The following is an 11,713-nucleotide window of genomic DNA, read 5'->3' as shown; positions in this document are numbered from 1 at the left end:
CCAAGTAATAAATATATATATATATATATATATATAATATAATATCGAAAAGTCAAAACTCCCATATTGAATTTTTTTTATACAACCCTAGTGGCAATGGGCTGGGCTATTCAAGCTTACTTTAGAATTGCACAACGCGCTCTCAAAAATCACCAATATCCATATACATATAACAAACACTGACCCAACAACCCTGGTTACGCACTCGGAACACCATGTCGAATAAAGGGCCTTTCGCTGTCTTTTCTGCAGTATACTCGGATCGAAAGGGGGAAATATGCTGGAAATACCCTGTCGGAAGGTGGGTTGGAAAGGATAGTCCCCTGGGAGAGGCATGGCTTGTTATACCAAGCAAGAGCACGGACCATGAGGGGGTAAATAAAAGGGATGAACCGTCAACCGTCAACCGTCAACCAACCACCACCAATAGTATCCCTCATCCTATGCCATGGCTGTGGCCATGGCTGTGGCTGCTGTCCTATGCATACTCCCTAGTGACCAGGTCACACCAGTCGAACAGCTTGCTCGCCTCCCCCTTGTCCTTGGTGACGGCCTCGGCGTGCAGATCCGGGCGGACATGGCCCTTCCGACCCCAGGGGATGATGTAGGCGCCTTGATCCTTCTCCAGCGTCAGGTCCGGCGACAGGCCCGCGTAGATCTCGGTGTAGGCGCCGTAGATGGACGGGTAGAGGAGCAGAGTGTGTAGGATCCAGCGGGCCCAGCTGGGCCATTGGTCGTTGGCGTGGCGTTGGAGGTCCGACGAGAGGTTGCCCGGGTTGTAACACTAGCGAGCATTGTCGAAATCGGGTCAGTAGTTGCCCTATGGAAAAGGATCGCAATGGCCATCTACATATGTAGAGGTAGATTGAAGTCCCAATGGGGGAGGAGGGGACAATAATAAGAAGATGAAAAGGGATATGGAGGGATGCTGGCGGGAAAACCACCAGGGGGGAACAGAGGAACTCACATTGTGGAGAACTCCATCCTTGACACCATAGCGTTTCCCAAACTCGGTGCCAAAGAAATAATTCGCCGCCTTGCTGACACCGTACGTGAAGCTGTTGCTGTTCTTGTCATCCAGCGTCTCTTCCCCGTCGGGACCTTTCTTCCACGCCACACCGCCCTTGGGACTCTGCAGCACCACCGCGAGGCTGCCCGCCCAACTGACCCTCACGGTGCCTCTTGGCTCGTCCTCGGCCGTGCGCTTGAGTATGGGCAGGAGGAGTTTGGTGAATAGAAACGGGCCCAGGATGTTAGTTTGGTACGTCAGATCCATGCCCTGGGCGCCCTTGGAACCCAGGGGGGGTATCATGACGCCAGCATTGTTGTCCAGCCAGTGCAGCTTGTCTTCGCGGGACAAAAAGTCCTCGGCGCTGGCTTTGATGGTGCTCAGGTCGGACAGGTTCAGGTAGAGGTATTCGAGTTTCCCCTGAGACTTGGGATGTTGTTTCTTGATGGACTCGATGGCCGCGAGAGCCTTGGATTCGGTGCGCGCCGCCACGTAGACCTTGGCATTGCGCGAGTAGAGGATCTGGGCCACTTGATAGCCAACCCCGGTGTTGCTCCCGGTGATGAGGTAGACTTTGCCCGTTTGATCGGGGAGGTTCTTCTCCGTGAGTGACGGCGTGGGCAGCCCGAAGGACTGGGTCCAAAAGGAGCGCAATTTGTACATCATTTTCGTGATGGGGTTAGAGATTGGTTGGGTATTAGTTGTCTGATCAAGAGAGACGCCAGTCACTGGTTTGGAGTAGTCTCTGCTGGAATATATGTGTGCGACGGTCTCCTTCGACGCAATGGTAACCACGAGGGAAGATGCAGGAAGAAGTACGAAAAGGGCGATCGGAATGCGAAATGTCCTTACATGTCGTTCGAGGGGGCACATCCGCACTTATATGTTGAAGTCGTTACAGCCATGTGGGACATGATCCTGGTGAGGTGATATTTCGTAGTCCATCGACTGGTTATGCACGTCGCCGGAGATAGAATGCATCAGGAGATCGACGGTTGCCCCCATGCCTCTATTGGGTCGGGCTGGCTCCGTGCCAGGGGTGCGATAAAACGCAGGACATGGAAATGCGCAGGCACCGATCATCCTGGCGCATCAGCCGTGGATCAATAGTCGCGGTAGAGAAGGAAAGGGTAAGATACGATGCGCTTAGGTACATCTGAGGTGGGTGAACAGTAAGGAGACAAGGAAAAGGCTCTGGCGAAAAGCTGGCAGCCAATCCCACTAGACATGTCAGTATCGTGCATTAGCGTTGAGCTTGAAGCCCCAGCATCGATGGGGTTTTGGCATGCAGTTGGCATGGTGCACTGGGGCTATTACTCCCTCGAGCTTACCCTCGGCCCGCCACTCGCATCAAGCTTCTGTTGGCTGCATCGGAAAGCCAGCGGTGTCATTGGTGCCATTGCTGGAATCCTCTGCTGCAAGCCCCCGGCGTTAAAGCTGGGGGATTGCAGAAGCACGGCCATTTCCGGCTGAAACATCGGATAGCGCTGGACTGGGGCGTCGCTTCGTGGGATTGAAGATTGCTCCTGTCCATTGTGAAATACTGTTGCCTACTCGTAGATAAAGCCTCTCTCTGAGGGACAGAATCTCGATGCAAATGCCTCGGCCGAGTGGGAGAACCTTCGTTCGGCCGACCATTTTCGAAACAGCGAGCCAAAGAGCTGAAGAGTCGTCAGTCCAATGTCAACGTCTCGCCAATGTCCAAAACACCAATCTCCTCTCCCCATTTCAAGCCCGCCTCTTCAGCAGCCATCTTCCAGTGCTTCATCGGGGTGCGGACGTCCTCGTAATACTGGGATAAACCGCCGCGGACTGTGCCCCAATGCATACCAATTGACCGTTTGCTTTTCACATCTTGATGGATTCGAATCGAATCCCACGAGTTGGCGTGCACGTTTGACATGAAGTCTCTCGGCTCACAGAGCCCAATGGGCAAGAGGGAAAGGTCGAATGGGCCCAGTAGGTCGCCAATTTGCTTGAAGGCCGGACATGCAGGCTGTGCGTCTTCTTCCTCGCGGGACAAGTTCATGGAATGGATGGACCGATAGGCGGTATCTCCAGCGAAGTAGATCTTCTTGCCCGAGCCTTGCAGATCTTGGATAGCGTACGAACACCACAGATCGTGGTTTGAGTCCCATATACCACGTCGTGAGAAGTGCTGGGTGGGTGTACATGTGATCTGAGCCTTTCCCACACCGTCGACATCAACCTCGACCCCCTCCCACCAATCCAGCTCGGTGATGGATGAACGATCGATACCCATGGCAGTCAGCCAGCGCGAATTGTGCAGTCCTACCAGAAAATGAACTTTTGATCTTCTTCTGGCCCAGACCGCCTTCAGAGTCTCTGCATCAGCATGATCATAGTGGTTATGGCTGATGATGACGAGGTCTACTTCGACAGCATCGAGGAGCTCCTCCAAAGTACACGGAGTGGGCGTATATCTTTTGGGGCCGAACCATGTAAAGGGAGATGTCCTCTCCGAAAAGACCGGGTCACAGAGAATATTGACGCCTCGCGTCGCGGAGTCGTCCTTGCAGGTCTGCACCAGGAAACTCGCATGGCCGATCCAGGTCACCTTTGGCCCTGGGTGAGCGGTGGAAAAATCGACCTTCTGAACGGGCACCAGCTCGGCGCGGTCACTGGGAACTGGGGCAAATTGGGGCCGATCTTTGCCAAAGCGAACTTTGACGATATTCCCCAGACTGTGGCGGCTGGGGTTGAACGAAGGCCACGGGTTGTGGAAGGCTTTGGGCGGGTTGCCGATGTGATGGTCTTTTGGCTCGTCCGGAAGAAGAGAGGGGAGTCTTTTGATCGACACCATGGTGAGGCTCTTGAGGGTGAGGGATGCGATGGATGGCGAGCTGAGATCTAGGAGACGTGTGGCATGGAGCTGGAGAACCAACTCACTGGATCAGGATCTGGATCTGTCGGACTCGGATTCAATTCATCCGCCCGCCACAGCGCTGCGGCTGTGGTTGATTATGTCTGGGGGTGGCACTGGGTGGCAGGTGGCTGGCCATGTCTTCCTGGGACGGACCTCCGCCGCACTTTCTCTGACTTTATCATCTTGTCATCCCCCAGATCCCGACATCTATGATCCTTCGATTCATGGTTCACGCTAAGAAAGTCCCCGGGGAGCTTGAAAAGGGAAAAGACACGCAAACCCAGGCCCAGCTACTCGTTTGGGCACCTGGCACCTTTCGCTTCTCTCCAGACCCCGCGTCTGACTCCATCGGCCGCAGTCCAAGTCCGACCTGATGGATCATGATCCGGCACATATAATGTAATACAGATATAATACAAGGTGAGCTCACCCCTCTCTTTCGAGAGCTTATTAGAGATCTTCATAGGGCTTGCATGCACTCCGTTTGAAGAAATATCCTCTGCGTGATTGTCCGACATCAGATCCGCAACTCTGGTGACTTGCTCCTGTATAGAGCAGCCGGCATTGTAATTGTTTCGCTTCGCTCAGCAGGGTCAAACAATGGTCCCTCCACTGATCGCTCTGGAAGAGCATTTCTTCTCCGAAGCCATCCTCACCGGCTCCGCGGATTCCTACTCTGAACAGCTCAAGCACATTCCCGGACTGATCGACAAACTCTCCGATGTGGGCGATTTGCGGTTGAAATCCATGGACGCCGGCCAGGTGTCGCTGCAAATCGTGTCCCACGCCCCGGGCACCATGTCGCCGTCGCAATGCAGATCTGCCAACGACCAGCTCGCCGAGGCCGTCCGAAAAACCCACCCAGACGGCCGCTTCGCCGGCTTCGCGGTCCTGCCCGTCTCGCAACCGCAAGAGTGTGCGGTCGAACTCACCCGCTGCGTCAAGGAGCTCGACTTTGTGGGCGCCCTGATCGAGAACCACACCGCGGACGGCACCTACTTTGACGGGACGGCGTATCTGCCCATGTTCCAAGCCGCGCAGGATCTCGACGTGCCCATCTACCTGCACCCGACGTGGCCGACCCAGGACCTGATGTCCTTGCTGTACACCGGTGAAAACATCCCCCATTCGGCATCCATATCCCTCTCCTCGTCCGCGTTCGGGTGGCACTCGGACGTGGCCGTGCACATCCTGCGCCTATTCGCATCCGGCCTCTTCGACAAACTGCCCAAACTCAAAATCATCATCGGCCACATGGGCGAGATGCTGCCCTTCATGCTCGAGCGCATCATGCAGCTCTCGCCGCGCTGGGGTCCCCGCGCAAGGGACTTCAAGACCGTCTGGGACGAAAACATCTGGATCACCACCAGCGGCGACTGGAGCGTCAACCCCATGGCCTGCATCCTGCGCAATACAAAGCTGGACCATGTGCTCTACAGCGTCGACTACCCCTTCGCCCGCAACGAGGACGGGCTCAAGTTCATGCAGGACCTGGAGCAGAGCGGCTTGGTGACCGCCGAGCAGTTGGAAATGATCGCCCACGGCAACGCCGAGACATTGTTGCGCGTCAAGCATAAGAAACGGTGGGACTGAGGTCGTCACCCTCATTGAGCAGTACCGCGCAATGAAAAACCAGGGCTTTGAAGCGTAGCTTCAGAAAGAGTACGTCGCTTCATGGCCGGTAAATGTTACCCCCTTGGATAGCAGAACACGAGGTTATACACAGCGAAGTAGGACATGAACGGAGCCTGGACGGGTTCGAACAGAAAGTTACCCATGCTGCAGAATCTTTGTTCACAATTCAAACATTCTGTTCTCTAGCAAAATCCAGTCCCATCTTTCGACCGTGATTGTTCGCCAGATGTAGATATTCCTGATGGGAACGACAGAATCTCGCATGTACCTATGTACCCACCAACTCCATCGCTTCATTACATCAGACAGCAGCAGCAGCAGATTAAACCAAGGTCTTTCCAATTAACAGCACATTTCTCTCTTATTCTCACATATTATCGTCTCGAGACCTTCCTCATCGGCCTCGGCCCTCCTCCAAACTCTGCTGGATCCACCGTTCTGAAGCCACTTCTGCGATTGCTGGGTTTCCTCGGCGGCGTCCGTTCTGGTGAGTGTTCTTCAATGACCTCTACAATATCCTCTTCGGTGGGCGGACCAAAGTGTTCTTCCACGATGACCGTTTCTTGTTCCCGCACCACCCTTTCCGGTCTGCTGACGTGACTCATACTTCTGCTGCTCGCACTGCTTGGAGGCGGCCTCCTTCGGTGATGCCGGATGATTTCTTCTTGCACGACTTCATCACCGCCGCCTCCGAAACCGGACAAGCGGAATAGGGAGAGGATGATGTATAGGATAAGGATGAAGCCTCCGACGGAGCCTAGGACAATGCCGACCAGGGCGCCGGGTGCGGGTCCGGAGTTCAGGCCGGCATAGGTGGTCGGAATGGCGAGGACGGCGTTCTGTCGTTTCTCGAGATGACCTAAGGGTTGGAGGAAGACGGGCTGCACGAGTTCCCGGCGGGAGGGTTTTGAGGGACTCGTTGAGGTGAGGAGCGTGCGTCTCGAGAGGTGTAGCACCTCTCTGAGGATGAGGGCGAAGAAGGATGCAATCGAAGTTCTGGAACTGGTGACCGGGTGGTTGGACGAGACCGTGTCGAAGGTCGAGGACACAGAGCGGGAAACCACGCTTCGTAAGTGTTCACTCGAGGCACTGACGCTGCGGATGTAGGACGTCGGCGCCATTGATAGAGCTTGGGCTCTCCCCTAAGGGAGATTCGAGGATGGACTGCAAGGACTTCGCAATGAAACTGCAGAATACCTTGTCCTGCCTCTTATTTTGTGGGCTTGTCTTCTGGTTATATTTTCTTCTTCCTCTTGCTTTGCTTGTGCGTGCTGCCCAACCTGCACGGGGTGTCTCAAGCAGGCAGGCTGTGCAGTGGAAATTCAGCTGGTTGCGGGCACCAATGGATGCCCCTCACGGGAATAAGTGCGGTGAATAGGACAGGAATTCGAAGAAATAGCTGGCAAGAGAGTCTCGAACCAGAACGAGTGACTGTTTGAAAAAGAGAAGCCAAAGCAAGGAGAAAGCCACAGAAAGGTTGCTTGGTTCAGAAAGAAGGAACGGGAGAAGAAGGCAGAGGTTGGTGGTGGTGATGGTGCGGTGCAGTGCAGTGTCCCTCTTTTTCTAACGTGATGGAAGATTGAGATCCCAGCCACGCGTAATCCACTCCTTGGTTTACTAGTCCCTAGGTACCCACCGAGCCACCTACCTCTAGGTACCTAGGTCGGTACCCAGCTAGGTAGCCTTGCGGCCACTAGCCTTTGGCACCATGAACCTGGCACGCCTGGCACCGCGCCCCGCTGCCGCCCGGAAGTCACGCAAGCTCGGGCTGCTACATCATCGTAAGGCTCGCTCCCCGTGATTATAATCCCGGTGGTTGGTGTCTGACCATCTCATCGAGCCACCTCTTCATCTGCCATCCTCATCTCACTCTCGCTTCACCTCCCAATAGTTTCACTATTGGCGAAATCAGCCCAATTTGCTTGTTTGGGTTTTGTCTCTCTCTAATAATTGCATGCCTCTGACGTCCCTTTCTCTGACGTGGCGTATTCATTCCAGTTCCTATATTAACACAGAGAATGAATGCCCTCTTGGGGTTACAGTGTGAACAAATATCGCATCACTCTCCACTATTAAGCACAACTCAATGCCGTGGTCATCTATCCTGTACAGCGCCTATGGACGTGAAATCCTGCGCCGAAAACTTCACTCAAATCTCATCCGGATCACCAAGATCCCACTTGCGCGTCGTCAACTTGCGCTGCTTTTTCACCACAGGAGCAGGCGACTGTGAGTCTTCCAGCACCGAGACCCTGGTTACACTCGAGCTCCTCAACGACAGCTTCCGTGGCGAAACATCACATATATCGAGCCCATCGTCGCTCTTTCTGGGCTTGAGTGTTGCCTCGCTGTCTCTATCTTTGGTCGACGCTCTCAGTGAAGCCAGAAAAGGGTTGGTCGCAATGTTGGCATTGGACGATTCTTGCAAAACCAAGCCCTTGATAGGGGACTTGGATGCGGTCGTGCCTCGAGGTTTCTTTGTTGGGCTTTTTGTTTGAATCTCTTGTTGCAGAGCTCGCAATTTTGCTCTGAGGCTTTCATTTTCCCTCTCGAGCTCTTCGATCCTCCCGTCACCAGGAGCATCCTCGTGTATCGTGATCTTGGCTGTCTTCTCAAGAATTTCGAGCTTGCCGTCCACGTACGCCTCCCCTCTCAGCTTCTCTTGCTCCCATGCAGCTCTCCACCTTTCTTTCTCTTCGTCCAATCGTTCCTCCATCTCTGTCCAGCATTCCTCGCGTACTTCTTGCTCCATAACGGCGAGCTTCTCTTCCGCTGCCTGCAGCTTCAGTTCTGCCTCGGTGCGTTGGATTTCTTCTTCCGCGAGTTTGACAGCCAGGAAATTGCATTCCTCAGCCAGTCTCGTCGCTTCATGGGTCGCCTGTTCCAGTTCTTTCGTGATAAAATATGAATTGGCACCATCGTGTGGAGTACACCGGCCCGTTTGTAGTACCTTGCTTTGGGTTGCGCCCAAGATCGTGCTCGTCACACTAGGCACCCTGGGAACGGTCACCTCTCGAGCCATGGCCGCGTATCTCAGAATCTGACTTGTGGCGTTAAAGTCTCCCAGAGGATCGGCTGTGACAATCATCACGCCTTTTTGCGGTGGTCTGCACGTGGCAGCATGGTTTGACGATGGGAAGGAGTTGGAGAATAGAAGCTCGGTGAGCTTGCACTGCCGAAAGGGAACGATGGGCTTGCTTCCTTCCTGTTGGCAGTCGTTAATGACTTGCAGACACTGCCCAAGATACATTAAGCTTTCGTTGATCTTCCCTGCTTCGGCCAGCGTCGATCCGGTGGTTTTGGCATTGCGAGCACGTTCGGAGCCGGCCAGATCACAGATGGTCATGGTGCCACCAGCCCAGGGAGATTGACAGGCCATCAAATACCCGCCATTGTAGTTTGGCCTCGATCGCTTCTTCACCTCGATGCAAAAGAAGCCATGACTCCTGGAACTGACACTGTTACTTCCAGTTCCTGCGACTCTTCTCTCGGTGAGGCCCGTTTCAAGGACCATCATTGCTTCATCATAACTTCCGCACACAACTTTCCGGAGACCAGCAACAACTTTCATGTCAGGAGACATTTCGGTATTCTTAAACAGTAGTGGACGTCGGAGTAAGCCCTTCTGCAAGGCTGCTCCTTGCCGTGTTGACGTGGGTGGCGCATTCGGCGAAGTGGGATTCGACAGCAGGTCAAAGATGCGATCGTTGTATACTTCGTACATCGATACAAGGACAACATACTCGGCTTGCTGTTCGATGTCCACAGTAAATGCTCCTGTATCAGGACTCTGTGGGAATGTGGATGGTCGAGGTAGAGGAGGCCTTCGGACGGGGTGGCCAAGAGATTCCTTAACAACCATAGATTTAGCAGGGGACTTCTTCAAGCTTTTCAAACGATTTAAAAACGGAAGTTTGGACGGCGGCCGCCAGGGTTCCTTCTCGGGGAACGGAACCGTGCTAGAGGTACTCGACAGCATCGGCACGGTTGACAGAGCACCACCTGTGAAGTGATCTGGTATCAATGCCAACGGGCACGGGTTCTCCACAGTGCTAGTATTTGTGCTGGTTCGGGGAGGTACGGGAAATGAGCTGGGAAGCCCATTCCTGTCAATGCCTACCATCATGGGAGTTTGAGCTCGTGACATGGGTGTCTGGGCTCGTGATAATCTGGCTCGGTCGCCATCGCTGTAGATTGACTCGAGGAAAGTGGTTGCCGACCAGATTTGGGCTTCTGTGGGATCAGACCCTTGAAGAGAAGAGAGGAGACTGGTGTCTGTGGGGAGATCCGGGTGGTGTGGTCGACGTATATGCTCGCCAATTGATTTAAAGAGGACGTCGAGAGTCATCTGTGTGAGTCCTCGCTGAGACTTGGATCCAAGGATTGTGTGACTCTATCTCCCGGTCAGCAAGCAATAGAGGTAACCTCGAGACGAGACTCCCTCACCTTCCCACTACCCGTAACTCCCAGTGTAGCAACAAGACCATCTCTTCCAGTCTGCAGCACGCTCTTGATTGTGTCTGCCACGCCTGTCTCGTCGAATATGTCCAATTGTGTCGCCTCTTCTTGGAATATCTTTGTAAACCCGAATCGTTCGATGGCGCGCTTTCTCGAGTCGTTGGGAGGCTGTAGCGTGATGTGGCTCGAGAAGGGATTGCCCGGGTTCTCGTCGCGTTCGGCTGGCGAATTCGGCGGTTCCACGATTAGCCACGGTTCAGGCTTTTGCTTTGACTGTGGGAATTGGAATGGCGGGCGAAGGCGCAAATACACCTGGAACAGTGAGGTTTGTGGTGCCATCTTGGTCGAGTTGTCCATGATGAAGAGGAAGGGCCGGAGGTGCGGCTGCTGAAGTTTACTTTTTCAGGTCAGCTTTAGGGTCAGTGAAGTCTATCAAGCAGCGCTGCTAATTCAGAGCGACTTTGACCTTCAAGTTGCCGCTCATCTCTTGGCGTTGTTGTAGGTTGCCCGATTGGGAAAATTTGGTTGTTGCTACGGCAGCGGGCACCCTCGAGATTTCTCCGCATATCAGAACAACCCAACCTGCTCCCCTCCAGGCAGTCATCATTCGATCAGAGGGGAAATATCAGAACTGTGTCAAATAATATGTATAGAGTTGATCTATTGACAGGTGGAATCCAACAAAGGTGACGGTATGAAAACAGATAGAAGAAGACCTGTCGCCATTCAGACGCAGACCAGAAATACCATTCGAGGCCCTCGTTTTCAAGCACCAAGTCATTATGCGGTCGGTATTCGGTGCGCGCTTCACAGTCAAGTCGCACCAAGGAAGACTTAAGGAATTTTGAGAGAGTCTTGTGCTGCATGTTCTTCGTTCAAGACTTGGTCATGCTTTTTACATCCAGTTTGTTTCCAGCGCGTGTTCGACGAAAGATCCCTATCAAGAATATCCCCAACCGCTCGAGATCAATTCGCAGGCTTGCGTTGGCATTCAGATTGATCAGCAGGGTTCGGAATCGGCGTGGGGTGTAACCGATCGAGTGTTTGAATGCAAGACAACGAGGCGATGGCATGAACAAGTGAAAAGTGAAGTTGGAAGACAGACAAGGGCAAAAGGGCAAAAGAGCACTTACGTCATCGGCCAAGATTACAAAAGCCCAGCCAGATGCAGTGTGCTTCGGTTTAGCCAGAGGCCGACATGGCCAACACGTCTAAGGAATTGGTCAGCTCTGCCACAAGCTGATCATCTTCCTTGCTGACATCCCTGCTCTGTCGAGCTCCAGAGGACCAGAGCACCTAAGGGTGGGAGCCCGTGGGCATTATGCACCACATGCAATTCTTGCGATTCCCGTGTGGCGGGCGAATCGGTTTGCTCACAGACTCGGCTACCGACCAGATCGACCCGTCCAGCTCCTCCTCTTTGCTGATCGCCAGCAAAGGCCGAAGCGCGAGGACATGACTAACCCTTGCTCCTCCTCACACCCCTCTTGACGCCCGAAAATGGCAAAGACATAGTTACCTAATGTAACAAAGTGCTCCGGATCGTCGAAAGGACGAACCTTGGAAGCTTTTGCATGGTAGTCTCCCCAAGGGATTTGCCTATATAAGAGCGTGTTCACTTGAATAAGGCAGACTCTTTGCCCAGAAGATCTCAGCCATCCAAACACTCCACGTCCCCTCGAAAGTATATTTGTGTTACAGGAACCAAACGTCACATATTACAG

At 53.6% G+C, this 11,713-nt stretch overlaps 5 protein-coding genes across 5 annotated transcripts; 1 reads left to right on the top strand and 4 right to left on the bottom strand.

Moving 5' to 3' along the window:
- Nucleotides 1-478: 478 nt before the first annotated feature.
- Nucleotides 479-1,675, bottom strand: Z520_04445 (uncharacterized protein; the record flags this gene model as incomplete). Its single annotated transcript, XM_016774952.1, has 2 exons — nt 479-784; nt 968-1,675. 2 exons carry the CDS (start codon nt 1,673-1,675, stop codon nt 479-481), a joined length of 1,014 nt encoding a protein of 337 aa, XP_016633932.1.
- A 1,006-nt stretch (nt 1,676-2,681) lies between these two features.
- On the bottom strand, nt 2,682-3,833 carry Z520_04444 (uncharacterized protein; the record flags this gene model as incomplete). Its single annotated transcript, XM_016774951.1, has 1 exon — nt 2,682-3,833. One exon carries the CDS (start codon nt 3,831-3,833, stop codon nt 2,682-2,684), a length of 1,152 nt encoding a protein of 383 aa, XP_016633931.1.
- A 663-nt stretch (nt 3,834-4,496) lies between these two features.
- On the top strand, nt 4,497-5,489 carry Z520_04443 (uncharacterized protein; the record flags this gene model as incomplete). The annotated part of the gene is made up of 1 exon (XM_016774950.1): nt 4,497-5,489. One exon carries the CDS (start codon nt 4,497-4,499, stop codon nt 5,487-5,489), a length of 993 nt encoding a protein of 330 aa, XP_016633930.1.
- Nucleotides 5,490-5,905: 416 nt separating this feature from the next.
- Z520_04442 (uncharacterized protein) lies at nt 5,906-6,652 on the bottom strand (the record flags this gene model as incomplete). Its single annotated transcript, XM_016774949.1, has 1 exon — nt 5,906-6,652. The coding sequence occupies one exon, from the start codon at nt 6,650-6,652 to the stop codon at nt 5,906-5,908; it is 747 nt and encodes a 248-aa protein (XP_016633929.1).
- A 1,028-nt stretch (nt 6,653-7,680) lies between these two features.
- Z520_04441 (uncharacterized protein) lies at nt 7,681-10,346 on the bottom strand (the record flags this gene model as incomplete). The annotated part of the gene is made up of 2 exons (XM_016774948.1): nt 7,681-9,924; nt 9,978-10,346. The coding sequence occupies 2 exons, from the start codon at nt 10,344-10,346 to the stop codon at nt 7,681-7,683; spliced, it is 2,613 nt and encodes an 870-aa protein (XP_016633928.1).
- Nucleotides 10,347-11,713: the final 1,367 nt, after the last annotated feature.

This window comes from Fonsecaea multimorphosa, assembly GCF_000836435.1.
Source record: "Fonsecaea multimorphosa CBS 102226 unplaced genomic scaffold supercont1.7, whole genome shotgun sequence".
NCBI classification, from domain to species: domain Eukaryota; kingdom Fungi; phylum Ascomycota; class Eurotiomycetes; order Chaetothyriales; family Herpotrichiellaceae; genus Fonsecaea; species Fonsecaea multimorphosa.
This window is presented reverse-complemented; position numbering and strand designations above follow the sequence as displayed.